The 20588-nt window shown below is 41.2% G+C and overlaps 1 protein-coding gene and 1 long non-coding RNA gene across 2 annotated transcripts; both read left to right on the top strand.

Moving 5' to 3' along the window:
• Window positions 1-1374: 1374 nt before the first annotated feature.
• Window positions 1375-3653, top strand: LOC309713685. Its single transcript, XR_014278644.1, has 2 exons — window positions 1375-1876; window positions 2709-3653. It is a non-coding gene; the product is annotated as an uncharacterized lncRNA (long non-coding RNA).
• Window positions 3654-7366: 3713 nt separating this feature from the next.
• On the top strand, window positions 7367-9164 carry LOC309713993 (histone H1-like). The gene has a single exon (XM_082546011.1). The coding sequence runs from the start codon at window positions 7399-7401 to the stop codon at window positions 7783-7785; it is 387 nt and encodes a 128-aa protein (XP_082402137.1). The 5' UTR covers window positions 7367-7398; the 3' UTR covers window positions 7786-9164.
• Window positions 9165-20588: the final 11424 nt, after the last annotated feature.

The raw sequence follows: 20588 nt of genomic DNA, 5'->3' as shown, positions 1-20588 counted from the left end.
TGACTGAGGATCTTCTAATCAACAACACATGGCCGATGGGGGAAATGTAATAAAGTAGGGCACAGGTGATTCTAATTAGGAAGAAACACATGAGGGCAGGAAATGAAGTCCTCTGCAATGTGACCAAAGTTGAGAGTTTCCTCGCCATGTGCTGACAGAAATGTAGTTACATTTCCTGGGGAGGTGCATGTCAGGCTACGTGGAAGCATCATTGACACATCAGTCTTCACATCTATTCCAAAATTCTGGTTAAACCAATCAACTCTGTGTATAAACTTAAACTAGGAGTTAATTAAAAGAGTTGATTAGAGTTGGTTCAATAAATAAGTTCTGTATATTCACCCTCAATTAGGCTTATGTGTGGGCAATGGAAAAAAAAGCATCTACATTAGAGCTCCAATGCATGATCATTTTACATGGCAACAGGTAACTAAAGAGCACAGCCTCTATTTTAATCCAGTGGACTGAGAAACACGAATGCACATCAGTGTAGGCCAGGCAATTTGTCTTTAAAAAACAGGACACAGGAAATGAGTCATTTTAACCAGCATTATCTGATCCATCATCTTTTAGTGAACTTGAATATGCTTTAGTAGATTAAAAAAATCCCACCACATACATTTTAACTGCATTTTTGTATGTTTTCAGTAAAAAACAGCAAATAAAATTAGACACCAACAAACTAGATCTTCACTGATGGATTCCATACATGTATTAAGGTCAGTGATTCATTTTTTTTAGTGACTCTTATTGTCCATTATATTTAAAACATTCACACGAGTCATATCATGACTCACATAGGAGTCATATATACTAGTGGGTAGACTGCATTAACCAATCAGCTGTAATGAGACATAGGCCAAATGCTGAGGGCAGCAAATGAACATGAGAATACTGAACCAGCAGGTAAGACAGTCTGCTTATGGTAGAGATGGACCGATCCGATATTACGTATCGGTATCGGTCCGATACTGACCTAAATTACTGGATCGGATATCGGAGAAAAATAAAAAATGTAATCCGATCCATTAAATATCACGAAAGCACCTCACAAAACTTGCAACACGCCGTAACTCACCTCAGAACGTTAGCACGTCGGAGCAGTATGCATCACGTGATAGAGCGGCTGTGGCATGCGGGACCTGTCGGTGGTCTGGATAGTGTGATATTATTCTGTTATCATATCTTACCTTATATATGTAATCAAAAGTAGTTGAAGTATGATACTGCTGTAGATCATATTATACCCTTTAACATAGAGTGTGTGATCAGTATGTAGTCTTAGTTTGCATTATACTTCTGACCTAAAAGAGTGTGAAAATCATTAGATCTATTGGATTGACCTGTATTACTCGACACTGTTGAATGTGTAACGGTGTGTTCACACCGAACGCGATGGACGCGAATAGAGCGTCAGGTTTACATGTAAAGTCAATGGAAAGGCGCGATGACGCGCGATTGCGGGTCCCGCGAAAATTCGGAAGCAGATTTGCGTCGCGAAAACGCCAAAACGCGTGAAACGCGCGTCAGTGTAGCGCGTCTGGCGCGTTTGACTCGCGAATAAAACCACGCGCGTGAGTTTTTGTGTTGCATTTTGTGCATACGCGCGTTTCGCGTCTACCGCTCGAGTTGGAAAAATCTGAACTCCAGCGTCAAATTGCGCCGCGACAACCAATCAGGAGCCTGGTGACGTGGCTGTTACCTAGGTCAAAGGGGCAGATCCAGCCAAAGCCTTTCATACTTCAATGGAGGGGAAGGCTAATCAATGCGGTAGCAAACAACTCGGAGCTGTACAACACCAGCTGCTTTCAGTACCGAGACAGGAATAAAAAGGACCGAGCTTGGAGGAAGATATGTGAAGAGATCGGGCAACCTGGTAAGTTCATTCATTTCTCTTTTGAAAGTTTTCACTGACCCGGGGAAGCCGCACAAAAGCTAGCAAGCCACCGCTATTTTCCCACTGACGTACAAATACCGTTCTGCTTTTATGCATGTTATCATTTAGGAATATATTTTATTGTTTATTAATAAACAGCACACAGTGGTCCCGCTGTTCATCCGTCACTGCTTTGCTTTTTCGCTGATTTTTTATTGCACAGTACAGCATTGCATTCTGCAGCCTGATTGACAAATCTCCTGCGCTTGCCAAATTTATCACGTTTGGTTTTGATAACCATCGCGTCCAATAGAAAAAACAGCACAAAAACACCCATAACTATGAGCCTCATTCGGAAATAGACACCTGCACCGTGAGGGAAAAAGGCGCACGAAAGTGGCGGGCAGATGAAGACAAACCGCGGCATAATAATACTTTTACGTTTTGCAATCTACAAAGGTTTGCACTTTGAGAATCAATTGTGAGAACTGTGACCAGGGGCTAGTTATTCTGAGAACCCCTGCAATAAATGAGGGACCACTGTCTACTCTACGATTATTATATCGAACCTGTTAACATTTAATACTGTATTGATAGAACCAACTGATTCTGCAGCAGAGCATCCCCAGTCCCTGAGCTCCTGCTGCTGCACCCACAGATATGTACAGCAAGCACTGATACCTTTTTAGTCGGTGGGATTCCCTTGTGATCACCTTTACTAAATATCTACAACCAATCTGATTATATCCTGTTATTGTTTTGTTTTTTTTCAATGTTGAAATTAAAATCTAGTAGCAGCCTTCTCATTTCTTTGTTTTGTGCTGTTTTACAGGCCCACAGAGTAGGACGGCTCCGAGGCAGATGAGGGACGGGTCCCAGGACGGTCCATCGGCGGTGGAGCTGGCCATCCTGGAGTCCCTGAAGAGGCCACACCAGTCTCCAATGGAGCATTTCCTCCTCAGCCTTGTTCCTGCTCTGGAGAGCAGCTGGTCCTTTTTATTCCTGTCTCTCTGTAAATTCTTATATTTTATATATTTATGTTTAATGTTTTTCTGTTTGAGACTTTTAATATTATTTCAAATAAATGTTTATAATGACTAATGTCTCAGTTCTACTACACAGCAAATGTTGGCACACGACTTGACACATGTAGAATTTATTTCATATTATACTAATGACAAAATATACTGATACAGTGGGATGCAGAAGTTTGGGCAACCTTGTTAATAGACATTATTTTCCTGTATAAATTGTTGGTTGTTACAATAAAAAATGTCAGTTAAATATCATACAGGAGACACACACAGTGATATTTGAGAAGTGAAAAGAAGTTTACTGGATTTACAGAAAGTGTGCAATAATTGTTTAAACAAAATCAAGCAGGTGCATCAATTTGGGCACCACAAAAAAGAAATGAAATGAATATTTAGTGTATATCAATGTGTGTGTCTCCTATATGATATATGGGGTGCCTTTGTCTGGATGTGCTTCCCATCCAGAGCTGCACAGCACAGAGGAAAGTTCCAGCGCTCCTGGAATCCCTCTGTGATGGAGCGCCAGTCTCCAGGTGAAGGCACAGCCATGAAGTCGTCCACTAGACAGTCCCAGATGGACGTCGCTGCCTGGGGGGTGATCTGGCTCACCGTGGACACACCGACTCTGAAACTGAACGCGATGGTCCTGAAGGAGTCCCCGGTGACAAGGAACCTGGACAAAATTGTTCAAAATCAGTATTATGTGTACTGCAGTTACAAAATACATTATTCAAATTCCAAAATACTTTTGTGATGTCAGATTTAAATCACAAAACATGAATCTTACATAAAACCTTTTGTAATTATAAGGATAATTACAAAATGTATATTAGATAATATCTAAAACAGTTGTGTTTTGTTTTAACTTTAACATATTATAATTTGATTGGTAGCAACTTTTGCCACTACAGTGAGCCAATCACTCACAATTCCTAAACATGTCAATCAGGTAGGAATGAAGTAAGACATTAATAGAAATAAAGAGTTGTGTGTTGACATGTAGCCCTTTCCTTGCTTAAATCATTAATATTTTTGAAAAATTAATCTGTGATAAGACAGCTTATCAAGATAGAACCATGTAACTAGAGATGAACCAAACTGTTCACAGTTTTATCTAACTCTGTTTTAATAAAGGCTGTGACCCCTGCTATAGAGTCTGACAGCTGCAGGGATTATATACAAATATTCAACTATCCCAGAATTAAACCAGGTCTAAATAAAAAGGAGTGAGTATCACTACAAAGGTTAACTCAGTGGTCCTAATGCTACAGTTTGATATCAGCAAACACCGAGCGCATACATTGATGTGACACCACAGCCATGCTATCATGCAAACACTGATAACAGCATAAATCGAATTAAATCGGGACTTGATGAGACCTTCTGAGTATCACTAGAAATATTATAAAGAGTCGTCTCTGTACCACAGTTTGCTTTCAGTAAACACCGACAGCATTCACTGTTAGCATAGCACATCCATTGTTAGATTTGTATTGTTGATTGTCATTTATGCTTAGAAATATTTACTTATATATGCTTAGAGTTTTGTAATTAGTTGTAGATTGGTAGAGGTTTTGATCCTTGATAGTCTGCAAACTTTGTGTGTATTAGACAGCACTTTGGGAGCATGAGAGGTCATACCGTGTCTTATTGTTTTATGGTAGGATTAACGTAGCTACGTCTGTTCTAGTCTAGGTGCTCTTTGTTTAGATGAACTGCAGGACTTCCTCACCGTGTTATCTAGGATGAACCATCTAGGGTGAGGGGGAGGCTACCCTCTTCCTGACCAAGGATGTTTGACCCTTTGATCAGCAGTCCCCACACACACACACACACACACACACACACACACACACACACACAGGCCACAGGCAAGGTACTCTTTGTTTGTATGTAGACGTCGTATGTTAATGAACCTATGCATATTCATGTAACCTCAATAAAAGGACAGTGTATGGGAGAACGGACGAGACCAACTGGAGTCAAGCGGTTGTCCGGTTCTCTCCCGTGCACGAGTAACATGAAGAAGTTTGCCTACTTGCGTCTTGCTTGCAGTGTAATTATATTGTCTTAACGTTCCAGCGAATAGGTTTATGCTACAAACCTAACATTAATTGGTCCTTCGATGCCAGAGCCCTGGAATCGCATTCACCGAGGGGAGGAGGGACACGCTGAAAGACTGACGTCAGCCAGGAAGTTCCTGTGGATTCGCTGTATGTCTTTTCTCCTCGATGAATGGCGATTGGCGGGATTCGAGGCTGATATTACACGCTAAGCAACACCGAGTAAGTTTAGAGTCCAACTCTATAACTGTACGTCTTCGCCGCTCAGTGGGGCGTTGTCCGTGGCCGCTTAGTGGGGCTAAAATTCGCCGTCTAAGTGGGGCGATGTACAAAGCCGCTCAGTGGGGTTTTTTGTACAGAAGCATTAAGTCGCAGAGTTGCGCAGTTCGAACTTTTTTTGGTTCGCCGTCTTAGTGGGGCGAAATACAGACCGCTGTGTGGGGTACTGTAGTGAGTTCTCCACCGCTCAGTGGGGTGTTGAGAAGTTCCGCGGGGTCCAGATTGTGCTGGACAGTAGGCCTATTTTGTGTTGTTGTCATTGTCGTCGTCGTTGTTGTTGTTGTTGTGTGTGCGGAGCAGAACATGTGGTCTGTGACACCGACTGTTGTTGTTATCATGGGTTTCTAAGCAACCAAGAGTGAGTCGGAGGGAGACAGACGTTTGTGCTGGACTTTGCTCCTGGCAGCACAAAGTATTTATGTAAAAAAGAGAGAGAGCGACGGCTCCACAGCTGCGCGGGTTCACGCGAGCGCGGTCACGCGGACCTGAGCCGTGCGGTTAATCGCAGGCTTATAAATGGAAGAGATTCAAATGTTAGAAGTTTTCAGAAAACACACCAGCCTTGGAGAGCTGTGGAGAAGGCCAGCCCACATCAGCAGCACTTAAGATATGCTCTGGTGAATGGCTTTCCCCCCACCCCTTGCTGATACAATGTTTATTCTTTAGCTTGCCCTGATCGACAGCAGCCTGTGTGCCAGACCATAGATTTAATTGAGGTGGATAGTTGTTAAAAGTAATCTACATTAAGCTTGTGGTTGCTTAAATTCAGTACAATGACATGTGAGGTGAAGGGATATAGATAAATATTTAAACTCATGAAGTGCATAGAGGCACTTGACCTGTGTGGAAGACTGTCGTCTTATTATGAGCCATTGTTGAGATATAGAGCACATCTGTGAAAACAACTAATATGCTCAACCCTGTATGAAACATCTAAAAATACATGATGGAGAAGCTGTGTTGAATATGTAAGTGTAAGACTTTGCCACTATGGGCAGAGCATGCAACTACTGTGTGATGTCGCGTTGCAGTTTTGTTTTTGTTTTTTGAGCTGATGAGCAAACTACACATTATCAGATCAAGAGCTGTCTGAGAACTACTCAAAGAGAGGGAAACAGAGAGTGTGCAGCGTTTCCATGAGCAGTTTTTCTGCTCCTTGACTCGTGTGTGTGTGTAGCATCAGCATCATGTTTTTGTTTATTTGTTTTGTTGGATTAAAAATAATTAAATAAACTGGTGATCATGCTTATGGATCACCATGGCACATATCTCCAGCCATATGATTTATTTATGCAGATGAAAAAGTGAGTGTGAATGTGTCTGACATCACAGTGTTTTTGTGCACTGTGCAAAAGTGATTGCCTCTGATTGTGAGTGAGAGCGGTGATTTTGCAGACCACCAGCTATTGTGAAGAAAAAAAAAAGAGTGAAAAAGAGACAAATTACATTGTAGACGAAGAGAAATAATCATAGGAAAAAGGTTTTGTGTTGATCAGCCGAAAAACAACTACAATGTCATTTTCTGCTTTTAAGAAAGGATTGTTCACACAAACACAGACAGAGAGAGAGAGAGAGAGAGATGTGTGTTGATTAAGCAGTGATGATAATAATGAACATGTTTTAGTTTGTCACTTTCAGGTGAAAAGCAGACCTGAATCAATTTTCCACATGCAGCGGTCGGAAGAAAGTTATAGTTTAACATCATTGGAAACATGCAGGCCAAGTTTCTGGCTGACTTATTTACAGTGCCATGTGTTTCTCAACCTCACAAGCGAGCTCACTCCTCCCTGAAGATAAGGAATGCAGCTCCATGATAAAGAGACAGCAGCAAGTCCTGAGCACAAAAAGTCCCAGCAAAGCAGCAGCAATGTGGACAAACAGCAGCAGAAGAAAGCAAACCCATCTTCCTGTCTGATTGGATGAATTCCACGGAGGGGCGAGCAAGATGGCGGTGGCAGCATGTTGAAATGCTCAAAAAGGACTGAGTGACTCGGGCAAGCCACATGCAGCTAGCATGCTGGCTAGCGACATGAAAGAAATGGACCCTTCATGATGCGTTCAACGTGCCAGCGCTGTGGTGGGAAAGGCTCCATCATAAACACGCCCTGCGCCCTGCACCGAGGTTCAGGCCAAGAAGAAGAAGACGATGACTTCCAAGCCCAAGAAGGTCAGCCTCAGCGTGGGCGAGCTGATTGTGAAAGCCGTGGCCGCTTCCAAGGAGCGCAACGGCCTGTCCGTGGCCGCCCTCAAGAAGGCTCTGGCTGCCGGAGGCTACGATGTGGACAAGAACAAGGCCCGTGTCAAGACCGCCATCAAGAGCCTGGTGGCGAAGGGCACTCTGGTGCAGACCAAGGGCACCAGGACCTCCGGATCCTTCAAGATGAACAAGGCTACTGAGAGCAAAGCCAAGAAGCCCGCCGCGGCCAAAGCCAAGAAATCGGCAGCAGCTGCTAAGAAGTCGCCCAAGAAGGCAGCAGCAGCACTTCAGCTACTAGACAGGACAAAGCTGAAGGAGAACTGCCGGGACTGTTGAAGAGGGAGAGGACAACAGAGTGAGAGGACAACAGAGTGAGAAGACTAGGTGAGAACACATAGGAATTATTTAATGTGGGAAATCAAAATTTGGGTTAGCAAACCTGGGGAAAAGAAAACTGACTGCTTAAGTTGGAAAATTGAGACGGAGTCTGAAACATTGCGAAAATAGAAACATATACAAAATCACACACACACAAGCAGAACATGCATTAACCCTACTAACAATTCCAAACACAAAATGACTCATGAAGACTCATAGCACATTAGTTAAGAAATGATTAAATAATAGCAGAGAAATGTGTAGGAAAGGCAGCTTTAAGAACATGCTCTGCTGGAGATGCAGCTCCACAGACATGCATTAGACCTGCCTAATAACACAAACCCATGCAATGAAAATTAGCTTGTTATCTTTCATCAGTGTTACAATAGTGTCAATTTAGCAGACACTTGTTATCAAATACTGAATTTATCCTAAAGGAAAAAAATTGACTCTACAAGTTGCAGGACAACAATTTAACTTTTGTGGAAAAAAAAAAAAGATCCTGGTTTGACCAACCAGTGATCAGACAATAAATTTAGTGTTAAAATGGTAAATTGGGAGAAGCTTCCTGCTTGATTGAGGCAGCATAAGTAATTTACTGTATGAGGGAAATTGTCTTTTGTGATACTATTTTGAACATGCTTTTCTGTCGTCCTGTCAACTTAGTGGGTTAATAGCTGATATGCAAATTAGTTGATCGGTTTTAGATTAATGAAAGGTGACTGAATTCTAGCACGAGTGAATGAGATGTGTTGGAGTTTGTTGTGTGTTGAGTAGAGACTCTAAAACACTGAGTTTCCTGCTTTGATGTGCGAGTGAATCCTGTATTTAGATACACAACTCTGAATACGTCAGAACAGACTGTTTTGTGAAGTGCATGACAGCATGTCACATGTTTTATGATGAAGGGAAAAAGGAAAAATTGAATAAAATAGATCTGTGGCTTAAATGAGTGAAGAGCACAGACCGGGTGATTAAACTCATAGCTAATATGACATTAGGGTTATGTTGTGTGTTGTGCAGCTGATGGTTGATTTGGAGTGAATCTAGCTGATGATTTTTCTTTTGTTGTGAAGTTGAGCCTGCCGATTAGTATGATGGTATGATAAACCATGCTAATGGTATGATTTACCCTCCTGAGATGAGGAGCTTGTGTCATGACTTAACAAGGCCTTTTTATTTTGATACTTTCACAGTGCACTGAGAGTTTGGTTTGATAATCTCTGTTATTTTTTATTTTTCATTTTTGAACAAGCACTGATTTTTGCTTGTGAATTTCTTTTCTTTGAGCAGATCTGCAAGTCGGGAATTAAAAGCGTTACACGTCGTCAAGAAAATTGTTGCAAGTGAGTTTCTCCACATTTAAAATGGGTTCAGGAGAAAGCCACTTATTTGGGACAATTAGGAAATGAGAGTCCCCCCCAAAAAGGATTCAACGAGGAAATCCAGTCTAAATTATTTTTCTTTTTGAAATAACGTCGTTTTGCTGAGCGTGGAAACGAATGCGATGATAATTTCCACAATTAGCAAAAGAAGGAACCACTGAGTGAATGAGTAAGAATTTTAAAATAACTGACTGACTGACTGAACATGATTGTGTGAAGCTAACCCCCACCTGACAAAGGTGCAGATGAACCCATGTGTTTCCTTTTACAGGAGCAGAAAGATGACAGCAACACTCGAGGTTGCATGATGATTTAACCTTTTAAATGCCATTTTCTGTGTCTGTGCATTTATCAGGTGTGTTATTCATAGGCTTGAGTTGCTCACAGAGATATCTGTGACAAAGTATGCATACGCCTGCGCAAGCGCTAATATTTGCATTTTCTTTTCTTACAGCGTGCCAGTTCTTCATGTGAATTGATGATGCGATTTATACCAGGACAACTGGTTGATGTTTTTTCCTACTACAGGATTTCTGGGTTTATGTGTGAGGAAAACTGTGTTTACAGGTTATGAGTGGTGATGCTGTTGCATTGTGTTGATGGGAAAATGTGAAGGTTACTTTGATAATGTGAATAACCTGTGTGAAATTTCCTGTGTTGAGAACTGGTGTTACTTCTTTCCACAGCTAGGGTTGACTTTATGGTGTTTTTATGGCACCTCTGGAACCTGTTGACCTGTGTCTGACCTCTGTCTGACTACAGTCAATGTGTATTGCTAATGTTAATTTCTTTGAGAATGCTGTGGAAGGTTCAGCTGAAACGGACAAGTGACATGAGTAAAACAAATAAGAGATACAGTGTTTCTGGGATAGTTTGATATGGGCTCATTAGCTGGCCACTTTTGAGCCCATAGTAATATATAAGTGGAGTGACTTTGCTTAAGAGCAGTCACCGATTACATTAATGTTGCCTGAGTACATGGGATGATCCATGTCTGAGGCGACTTATGAAAATAATTGTAGTTTACTGATTTGAGAAAACCTGCACATGACACTTGTCTTGCTGATGTTGAATGCTTCTTGTCCTTATGATACAATTGTTTACAGGTATGGAGTTTGATTTTACTTCCAGATTTTGTTTTCCAGGCCATGATGGTGTGTATGCAGGCTCCTGGGAGAGCCAGGTGTTAAGCAAACTTAATATGCAAAGCACACTAACATTTTCATTGCAGGATTATAGGTCCAGGGTGGTGCTGCTCCAGGGGAGGAGATGCCCTGATGTTGCCTGGGATATGATCTAGCTAATCTTTTTCTTTAAGACTGGAATCCAGGTTTGGTGAGTTGACGCATGGGTGTGTCCATGCGTCAAGAGGAGGGGTCCAAGGATTAACATTAAACAATGTTTTTTATTATTGTTGCAGTGATTTGTGTGATTAGCCGTTTATTTACAAATATTAAACCTATGCAAGTGGTGCACCCATGTTCAGATGAGGCTTTGATGGCCTATAAGTGAAGTTCACTGAACTAAAGAATGTGGTTTGATGATTGTTGACATGCTCTCCAAATAGAAGTTTTTCTTCTTAGCAAGGAAATACAGGTGCAGCAGTAATCTCCTGAGAAATCTTCAGAGGCCCAGTGAGAAGCGTGAACCATTCCAGGCATAGCTGACAGCCAGGCAGTGGTTGAGGTCAAAGGTCAAGCTGGTTGGGGCCCATCATGAAATCAGACCTTGGAGCCACAGCAAGGACCATGAAACTGCCTGCAAAATAGAGGAGAGGATCGTCCACAAGATGGGAGAGAGGCTTCAGGAGGATCAGAGATCATCTTCAGCACAGCAGACATCACACAGAGAGCTGTGCTACTAAGCTTCCAGGAAATCAAGAGGAGACTTCCCACAGCAAGATTTTAAATAAAATGAAAGATTCAATATTGACGCTGAGGAAGACAACTAAGGTGTACGACGTGCTCTGCCTTAAACCTTCAGCAGCGTTGGAACATGAAAACTCGTGGGATGAGGGGAGCGTGCCAAGCTCCATCGACAGCGCAGAAGGAGTTCGAGGATGACATCATGATTCTGTGAAAGCACAGGAACCAGAAGCTATGGTGGTGATAACAGCAGTTTCCTATGAACATCACCTAACGCTGTGCCACTGTACTGTGCATACGATGACACTCTGAAGGCTGCTGGGATCATAACAGCAGTAAGATGACGGAACCCAGCACCCTTTCCACAGAGAGCTTTTTCTGCAGAGCGTGGACAATTAAGGAGTCATAAATATCCCCCTCACAAGACGAAGGTCTGAAGTCAGGTGATGGGGGCTGGTAAGAGGCCATAAAACTAGAGTGCTGAGAGGTCTGCAGCTTGGAAATAGCTGAGACCCATGTTGACGAACCACAAAACCAACTAGTATGTTTGAATGTCTATTCTACATACATTTGGACTCTGGTCCTATGGACAGTGATGGAAACAACTGGAAGAGACATTCATGACGCCCTGCAGAGCTTAAACCACTCTGCAGAGAGACATGTGATGTGCACACCCGGAGGAAGCACCACCAAGTTGAGATGTTTTTGAAAATGTTACTTTTTTAGTTTCACTATTAAATTAACAATTTCTTTGGTTGCTCGTAAGATGCAGTTTGCCATGAGATGAGCTCAATGAATGGGGTAATTGCTAATACATTTATTAAACTGTGTACCTTTCAGTAATTTAGGGTGATTTGACATATGCTGAGTATAAAAAGGTTTGCATTGAAACTGTCAGACATGAGGTATTCATACCTGGGAACTTTTCAGGCATAAAGGTCAAAAAGGGGGGAAATGTTAGATTTGTATTGTTGATTGTCATTTATGCTTAGAAATATTTACTTATATATGCTTAGAGTTTTGTAATTAGTTGTAGATTGGTAGAGGTTTTGATCCTTGATAGTCTGCAAACTTTGTGTGTATTAGACAGCACTTTGGGAGCATGAGAGGTCATACCGTGTCTTATTGTTTTATGGTAGGATTAACGTAGCTACGTCTGTTCTAGTCTAGGTGCTCTTTGTTTAGATGAACTGCAGGACTTCCTCACCGTGTTATCTAGGATGAACCATCTAGGGTGAGGGGGAGGCTACCCTCTTCCTGACCAAGGATGTTTGACCCTTTGATCAGCAGTCCCCACACACACACACACACACACACACACACACACACACACACACAGGCCACAGGCAAGGTACTCTTTGTTTGTATGTAGACGTCGTATGTTAATGAACCTATGCATATTCATGTAACCTCAATAAAAGGACAGTGTATGGGAGAACGGACGAGACCAACTGGAGTCAAGCGGTTGTCCGGTTCTCTCCCGTGCACGAGTAACATGAAGAAGTTTGCCTACTTGCGTCTTGCTTGCAGTGTAATTATATTGTCTTAACGTTCCAGCGAATAGGTTTATGCTACAAACCTAACATCCATGTTAGCAGTGTATAACTGGATGGATTAGCATATTAGCACAGATATCAATAAAGGACTACCGTATTAAATAGTTTTACTAACCTCAGGCAGACGGACAGGCGCTCTGCAGGTGGGATTGAGCGTCTGTAGTTGGTGTCTAGGCGGGCAATGCTGGGACCGACGAGGGAAAGCAGGTCCTCAAACTGGCCGACGGTGATAGCGCTGGAATCGGCCGTCATCCAGGCGCAGCTCCTGGAGCAAGTGGTGAAACTCACCAAACTGCTCATGCCTCTGGAGGACCTGATGGACCCAGGTACGGCGAGGACGTCTTTTACGCTGCTGCTCTGCTCTCCACAGTACATAGAGAAGGGAGACTCTCTCTTCAAGCGCTAGCTCGATAGCTGCCATCTTGCAAAGATACCGGTCTGGCACAACTCCCTCCCACATTCCTCCCACATTTCCGGTTCACGATGGATTTTTCTTGGACACGCGTTGAGACGCGAATGTACACGCGTCAAATTAGGGGCGTTCTATTCGCGTCCATCGCGTTCGGTGTGAACACACCGTTACACTGTTTCTTGACATTTCATACTGCTGAATCATGAAGAGAATGTTGTGTGCAGAGGACCTTGTGCCGATAATAGAAGAGACAGACCACATTCCACACCCCCACCTTACAGAAAGCAGAGAAAGACAGGGAGCCGAGGTCATAACTTAGGCGCTGTAACAGAGAAAGAATGTGATGTTTTGGCTTTTACGACTAGATGGGGGCCACTAGAGACTATAAAAAGCTGAGCAACCCGTCACCATTTTGAGACATGTGCCTGACCCTCTGGTAGCATCTCTCCCGACCGGACGTTGTAATGCTCTGACTGTTGAATTGTATGGAAATAAATGATTGTTGATTGAGCATTGATACACCGAGTATTGTCCTTCCTTCAGCCCAAAGATTCAAAGAATTGGGAGATTTCAACAATAGCATGTGGAGCTTCGCTAGCAACCCGGCATTTCATCTCCGACAAAGTTATCCCCGAGAGAAGTAAAGCAAGTGTGTAAGTCCATCTCTGAATGTTTGTAAAGCATTCCTGCGTTAAGCTTAACGAGCGACTGCCTCTCGCTCTCCGGCTGCTACTTCAATCATGAAACTGCTTAATGATCAGCTGATCGGCTTTTCTGTCGGGAGTCCGTCTCTCTGGTTTGTTTTTGGCCCACTTTGCACCAGAAAGAGGAAACCAGCGGCTGAACAACAGCAGAATGTTTAAGCTTGATAAGCTGTTGTTAGAATTTATTTAATCTTACTTTCTACTCGAGGATCTTTTTCTACGTAGCTGACGGCTGGTAACTGTGCAGGGGCGGATCTTGCAAAGTTTAGCCAGGGGGGCCGATAGGGCATGAACAGGGAAAAGGGGGCACAAAGACATACTTTTCTTTCTTATTCTCATTTAAAATGTCGAGCTTTTAATAAATAATTATCTGACACCCAAAGTTTTAATTTGATGTAAAATGAATAGAAGTCAATTACTGTATATAGTGACTATTAAGTCTAATATATATACCCTAGTAAGCTATAGTACTCTTTACTTTGGGAAGGTACCATCTGTGCAGTCTGCAATTTTGTTGAAGAAAGATGTTGAATCTATTTAATATTTCTTGAAAAATAATTGATTTCTGTGCATTTTTTTTCGCACTGCATCAAATTAAGGTTGATTACGTCGATTAAGCATCATGAGGTGGAGCGTGAGGGGTGGTTCCCTATTTTTTATTTATTTATTTTTGTTGTTGCTGGGAGTTGGAACCCTATTAGTTAGGTTGCTTAATATTTACACTAAGTACTCTTTAAAATACCAGAATAGGGAGGATGGTGTAGGTTTAAGTTTATTAGATTGATCAGTATTGCTGAACTATGAAATATTTTTTTTGTATACAGGTATAACAGAATAGCTTTAGTGTAGTTGTTGTTTTAAACTTGAGTATGAACTTGCAGACTTGCAAAATGCAGCAAGATATTTTAAAAAACAGTTTTGTTGGTTAAAAAACACTATATCGGATTCATATCGGTATCGGCAGATATCCAAATTTATGATATCGGTATCGGTATCGGACATAAAAAAGTGGTATCGTGCCATCTCTAGCTTATGGATCAGTGTATTAGTTAGACCAGTGAACAGAGAGAGAACAACGGAAGCCAGAGATTCAGGGAGCACTGAAATAAAAGAAAAAGGAGAGCAAATTACTGTGAAACTTGCTCAGAAAGCAGCTGAAGTGCAGCAAAAGCGGACTACAGAAGAAGACAATGTAGAGCAAATTGTCCAAACTCAAAGTCAAACTATGATGGAAATACACAGGAAAATAACAGAGGTGCAGAGAAGGAGAGTTCAGGAAAGCTCAAGAAACAAAAACAACTGCAAATGAAACAGAGGACAGAGGTAGTCAAATGTTGATAGAAGATTCCTTTAAAGTTTCTGTCAAAAAGAAAAAAAATCAGAGTGTCACTAGCACTCAAATTGAAAATGATGTCACAGATAAAATAGAGATGAAAGCTCAGGAAAGAATCAAACAGAATCTGATAGTGATAGAGGAAGAGGATGAAGGTGAAGAGGAAGGCTGGACTGAAAATAAACCGGCCAGTTAGACCTATATATCTTCTGTTAAACAGCAGAAGAAAAGTTATAACCCCATTTTCTGAAGGTCATGAACAACAAGAAAAATGTACAAATATAGGATTTCTTTCCAGAAAAGAAATTGTTTCTGTTGTATGTGAGATCACTGTTGAGCTATAGTGTCCTGGCACTGCTTTGTTATTAGATGCAAACTTTAAGACAGCTTTAAGATTTTTCTGGAGAGTGTTTAAATCTAGGAAAGATGATTTTCTGTCTTTATGGCAGTGGTGGCAAAACTTAAATCAAACAATTTTGTCAGCAGTACACTGTCACTGTCTCTTTGGTTTTAGCCAAATCTATGAGAAATTTGGAGACTGAAATAGTGGAGCTGCAGGTGTCTGCAAATTCCACAGGAAACTGAGGTTGGTTTGAGAACCTCAAATCTAAATAAGCCAGGTTGGCTTAAAAAAGGCGGTGCTTTTTTTGCCGAAAGAAGAAGGTGGACAAGGACAAGTTCACCGAGAGAGCAGAACTGCAGCTTTCAGATTGCAGTTTATTCAGAAGTACTTGATGGGAGGGGAAGATGATGTTTTCTGGAAAACAGTAACTAGCGTTATTTTAAGATTAGTAGGAGAGTTGGAAATGGATGCTTCAGTGTTTTTATTAAGCTGTAATTTAATATGTTCTTATGAAATGCTAATGTTTTATAAAGACCTTTTTAAAGCTTGAACCACTTTCAGTGGGAAAAGACTGGAACCAACTTCTTCATTGTTTTGGCTTCTAGAGACCGCTTGAGACAAAAGTTCTTAAATTGAGACAAATTGTGGAGGTGGCTGGACCAGACCTTCAAAACACAGAAACAGCATCTTTGACTGGTTTGAAATCAAGCTGCATGCATTTTGAGGAGTATTCTGGACTTTCGGCATAAAAGATTAGCTTTAGTCAAAAAGAAGATGCTCTGAGATTATAGTTGTGGATTAGAGATTCCTGATGAATGAGATCCTTTTCCAGGAATGGGATTGAATATTGAGTTTACAGGCTTGATACCAATGACTGTATAAAACATGGACGACGCGACAGCTCCCCAAAAATGAAGCCAAAACGTCTCTATCGCCCCCTGGTGTCTGGTTGCAGTATAGGTCATAAACCCCGCCTCCTCCATGTTAGCGATCAGACTAAAAGATTTCCAAAGATTCTTTCTTTTGTTATCAATAGTTCTCATCACGCTGATTGATGTCCAAGGGGTCTCCTCTCCCATAAGTTTGATTCTAATTCCTACCGCAGTGATGTTAGATTGGGGTGAAACGTCATCATAAGAGCTTTGACTGGCAGCTGCAATCACGGAGAAACTTGCGTATCTCTGTTCGGGACAGTGTTGCCAACTTAGCGACTTTGTCGCTATATTTAGCGAGTTTTCAGACCCCTTAGCGACTTTTTTTCTAAAAAAAAGTCGCTAAAAAAGACGTGAAAGCGCGTATCGCTTTTACTCTCAACAAGCAGCGGGTGCTGTAACACAGTCAGTTCTTCTTTTACTCATATGCTGTTTTGTGGATCACAAGGTTTAAAACAGCAAATAAACACACACACACAAAGTAACTCCACCAGAGTGCCTATTTCAGGTCACTTTTGCCGGTCCAAGTCCGGGTAAAGGAGCAGGGTTGGAATTGTGACATTAAAAAAAACAATTGCTAAAAGAAATTTAATTTGTAGTTCTAAATAAACTCTAAATGCATTTAGGACGTTTTTTACTCACTTTATGTCTCTTCCACGATGTTATTTCTCTCTCCAACAACATAGGTTACAATTAGATTAGCATGACCAATTATGCAAATTAGGCGATGACGTCATTTAGCGACTTTTAGGACAACCAATAGTGATTTTCCTTACTGAGGAGTTGGCAACACTGGTTCGGGAATAGCAGATAGAGCGTAGGCTCTGAGAGGAGGGCCAGCGTTTACGCTACGAAAACACGACCGAGTGTTTTAACCTGACAGCCTGAGGTGTTCTTCCGTAAACTGGACTACCCGGCAGAAGGACCCGAGGCCCCGCTGCATGTTTAAAATGCCCAACTATTTTCCGTCCCACTGCTATAGCATCAGCTATGCTCCTCTGTGCTAATAAGCGTGGGTAAACTCTTTGTACTCGTTGTTATGTTGGGATTTTAGGTGCTTGATTAAATTGCTTGTGTTAAATGCGCTACCTTTAGAGCCTCCTCTGGACAATTTCGCTGAGCACAATTTGCAGTCCGCCTTTGTTTTCGGGTCTTCGTTCACTTTGAAATAGTTCCACACAGCTGATATGTCTCGCCTCGCTTTCTCCCCGCTCTGAGCTGCAGCCGGGGCCTGGGGGCGGGCACTCGGCGCCTGTGATTAACCCCTTACATGCCGCTCAAACATAGAAAGGTCTCAGACCGTGGTATCGGTCCTCGGTATCGGGGGACGTTTAACGAGTACTTTAGAAAATGTGGTATCGAGGCCGATACCCGATACCGGTATCGGTGCATCCCTAATGGCTAGTATTGCCAATACCAATACTGATACATTTAACTTTTAATAAGCAGCTTATGTATCAAAAAGCAGTGTGTAATTATTTATGAGATGAAGCATCATGAATTTGCATTGAATTCTAAATTTTAACAACCACTAAGTCACTGTGATTTTTAATTTCCACAATAATTAGTTAGCACAACAAAACACACCATTCAGCTTTTCATGTATTTGAAACTGTTTTTTTGTTTGTTTGTTTTTTAAACATGAAATGTATATGTGCCTGTTTCTAAAGCACTCTGGGTCAACTTCTGTTGTTTAAATGTCCTATGGGATATAAATAAAATAGATATGATAGTCGACACAAAAAGGTTCAGATATTTTTCAGAGTGCATGTCTGAGGTGTATCTATTTATTTCCTAAAAACAACTAATTGAAGACATTCAGTGGGCTACATGCTGCTGAACTTAGAAGGCAGAAACAAAGGATCAATCCTATCACGATACTCTCGCTCTGATACCATTTCCAGCGTTGGTATTAATACTGTCAATATCTGGATGGATCTGCTCACCTTTAGTATTTTCCTCATCATCCTATGTGGACATATTGTCTTAGTCTCAATCTGCTCTTTTTGTTCTCCCTCATGGTTGGTTCTCTCTTCATTGTGTGAATGAGAATTAGTTGAGCTGTTATTATTTTGTGCTTTGGTAAAGGCTACGCAATAAAGCTGCTTCTAAGTTTACCTCTTGTTTCCCAAGTCTGGCGTTTTAGGTCCAATTCCTGCCTGCTGCACAGCCGACCTTGACCTATTCTGGTTGGTTAAAAAAATGGAAGTGTACTGTGAATCTACTCGCTAGTGGGACGGCTGGTCCATTGTCAGTTTTAATGACCTTTTCTCATCGTGGTGCAAAATACAACACCAGACTATCAGATACCAAACCACTGATGAGATGGGAGTAACCAGTACCTCTCACTAATGTTATAATCCAGTGCATCAGGGCACAGACTGCTGTGTTAACTAATAGTTCTCTTGGTTTTCTTTTGTTTTTCTTTTGACATTGGGTGACTTTTCACTCATTTTCAGTGAAATGTTTATTTTAGGTTACTCATAAGTCACTTAACACTGACCTATGAGTAATTCAAAGGCAGCTAATTCAAGGGATGAACCAGCGTTTTGTCTACACTCAGACAACTTAGTGAAGACCCATTTTTAAATTGTATCTTTGGCATTTTGTTAGTAGCATCCTGTCATGAAAACACATCATTTGTTTCCTTGTTTTTGGTTGAATCTATGAAAAATGCCAACGGTAACACAGTTTAAAAGGTATAATCGTATTTAAGTAATTCCCAAGTAGCTCAGTAAACTGAAAATTAACCTAATGCTAACATATCTCAGCATGCCTCAGATAGTTGATTCTGTCCATCTCACAATGAACAGAATTGAGGAAGTTCAAGGAAATGGAAGAAAAGAACACTATATGAAAGTCATGTCTTTAAGAAACAGGTAAAAATCCAACAGAGCTGACACCGAACCTGAGAGATTCATCTGGCCCTTCAGCTGATCTGTTCACTGATGCCTCATCAGAATTAGCCTAAGTGGAAGGGTGGCTGTGAAGACCGGAGATGGAAAAAGGTTCAAGTATGCCAAATTACACAAGGATGGCAACAGGTCTCATCTTTGGATCTAGTGTGCTCAGTGTAATTTTTTTAAAAGTGTTACTTTTGTCATTTAAACAAGTGGACGGCCTGGTGCATCTGGGTTTTGTTTTTTGTTTGTTTTTTTGAGAGGATGAAGAGAATTAAACTTTTCTACAGTGTGTTGGTGGCTCCTTATATTTTGTGGCCTGTGATGTAATTGCACTTTTTGTTGATTTACATGTTTAATGACCTCCATTAGGTTTGAGCCCGTCTCAGATCCAAAAGTATGTTTGCATTCTTACTCGCATTGTGCTACAAATTGATGAATGGAATTTTTTCTGTAGTTTTCACTGATAAATATAAGAGCAAATTAAAATTTGGTGATATTTTTGTGACAGTTTGTGGAAGCATAAGAAACTTCTTAAGATATTTTTGTCATTTATACTGATGCCTATTGACTGAGTGCGCAAAATTAATAGATGGAATCAATATAAAAAATAAATAAATGAATACAAAGATCAAAGGTAAGGTTTAACTTGACTTAAAAAGAATATATTTTAAAATGTTTAATTGTATTTGTATAAATAAATAAAAGCTAATCACTGTAATAACAACAATTAACTTTACTGAATAAATACTAAATTTCTATCAATAAATATGGAATAGATTATTTATTACAAACAAATGCAGATTCATAACTGATCAAACAACCAGATAATCCCCTGTGAGCAAGTGACTGGCAACAACGGATAGAAAGAACTCCTTTTTAACAGGAAGAAATCTCTGACAGAACCAGGATCAGGGAAGGGCAGGTATCTGCTTGTAACTGGTTGAGGAGATGCAAAGAAAGAGAAGAGAGAAGATGACAGCACTGAGAGTTACATAGTGGAGGAGAACCTCTGTGCATCCTGCACTCTGAGCCTGCAAAGCTTAAGGGATGGTCACTACCTGACAAGTTTAACTGTCTTCAGAACATTGCAGAGGCCTTATTGACAGTATTTGGCTCTACATATCTGTGTGAGCAGATTTTCTCTCACATGAGTGTCCTCAGTTAGCGGTCTGCATGCTGGACACTCGTAGGCCTGTGTCTCTGAGTGGGAGACCAAAGATCACATTAACATGTCCATCCCTGTATTAACAAACATGCCATATTGGCCCAGTTTATTTTTCTTATCATTGTTTTGAGGAGACCATAAATAGCATTTACATTTTCTGTTG

Source organism: Aulonocara stuartgranti, assembly GCF_965226115.1.
Source record: "Aulonocara stuartgranti genome assembly, chromosome: 9".
Lineage (NCBI taxonomy): Eukaryota > Metazoa > Chordata > Actinopteri > Cichliformes > Cichlidae > Aulonocara > Aulonocara stuartgranti.
Note: the sequence above shows the minus strand (reverse complement) of the source record. Positions and strands in the feature narration are given on the sequence as shown.

What these genes read in the sequence shown, in the direction of transcription:
- LOC309713993 (XM_082546011.1), top strand. Translation starts at nt 7,399, where the DNA reads ATGACTTCCAAGCCCAAGAAGGTCAGCCTCAGCGTGGGCGAGCTGATT.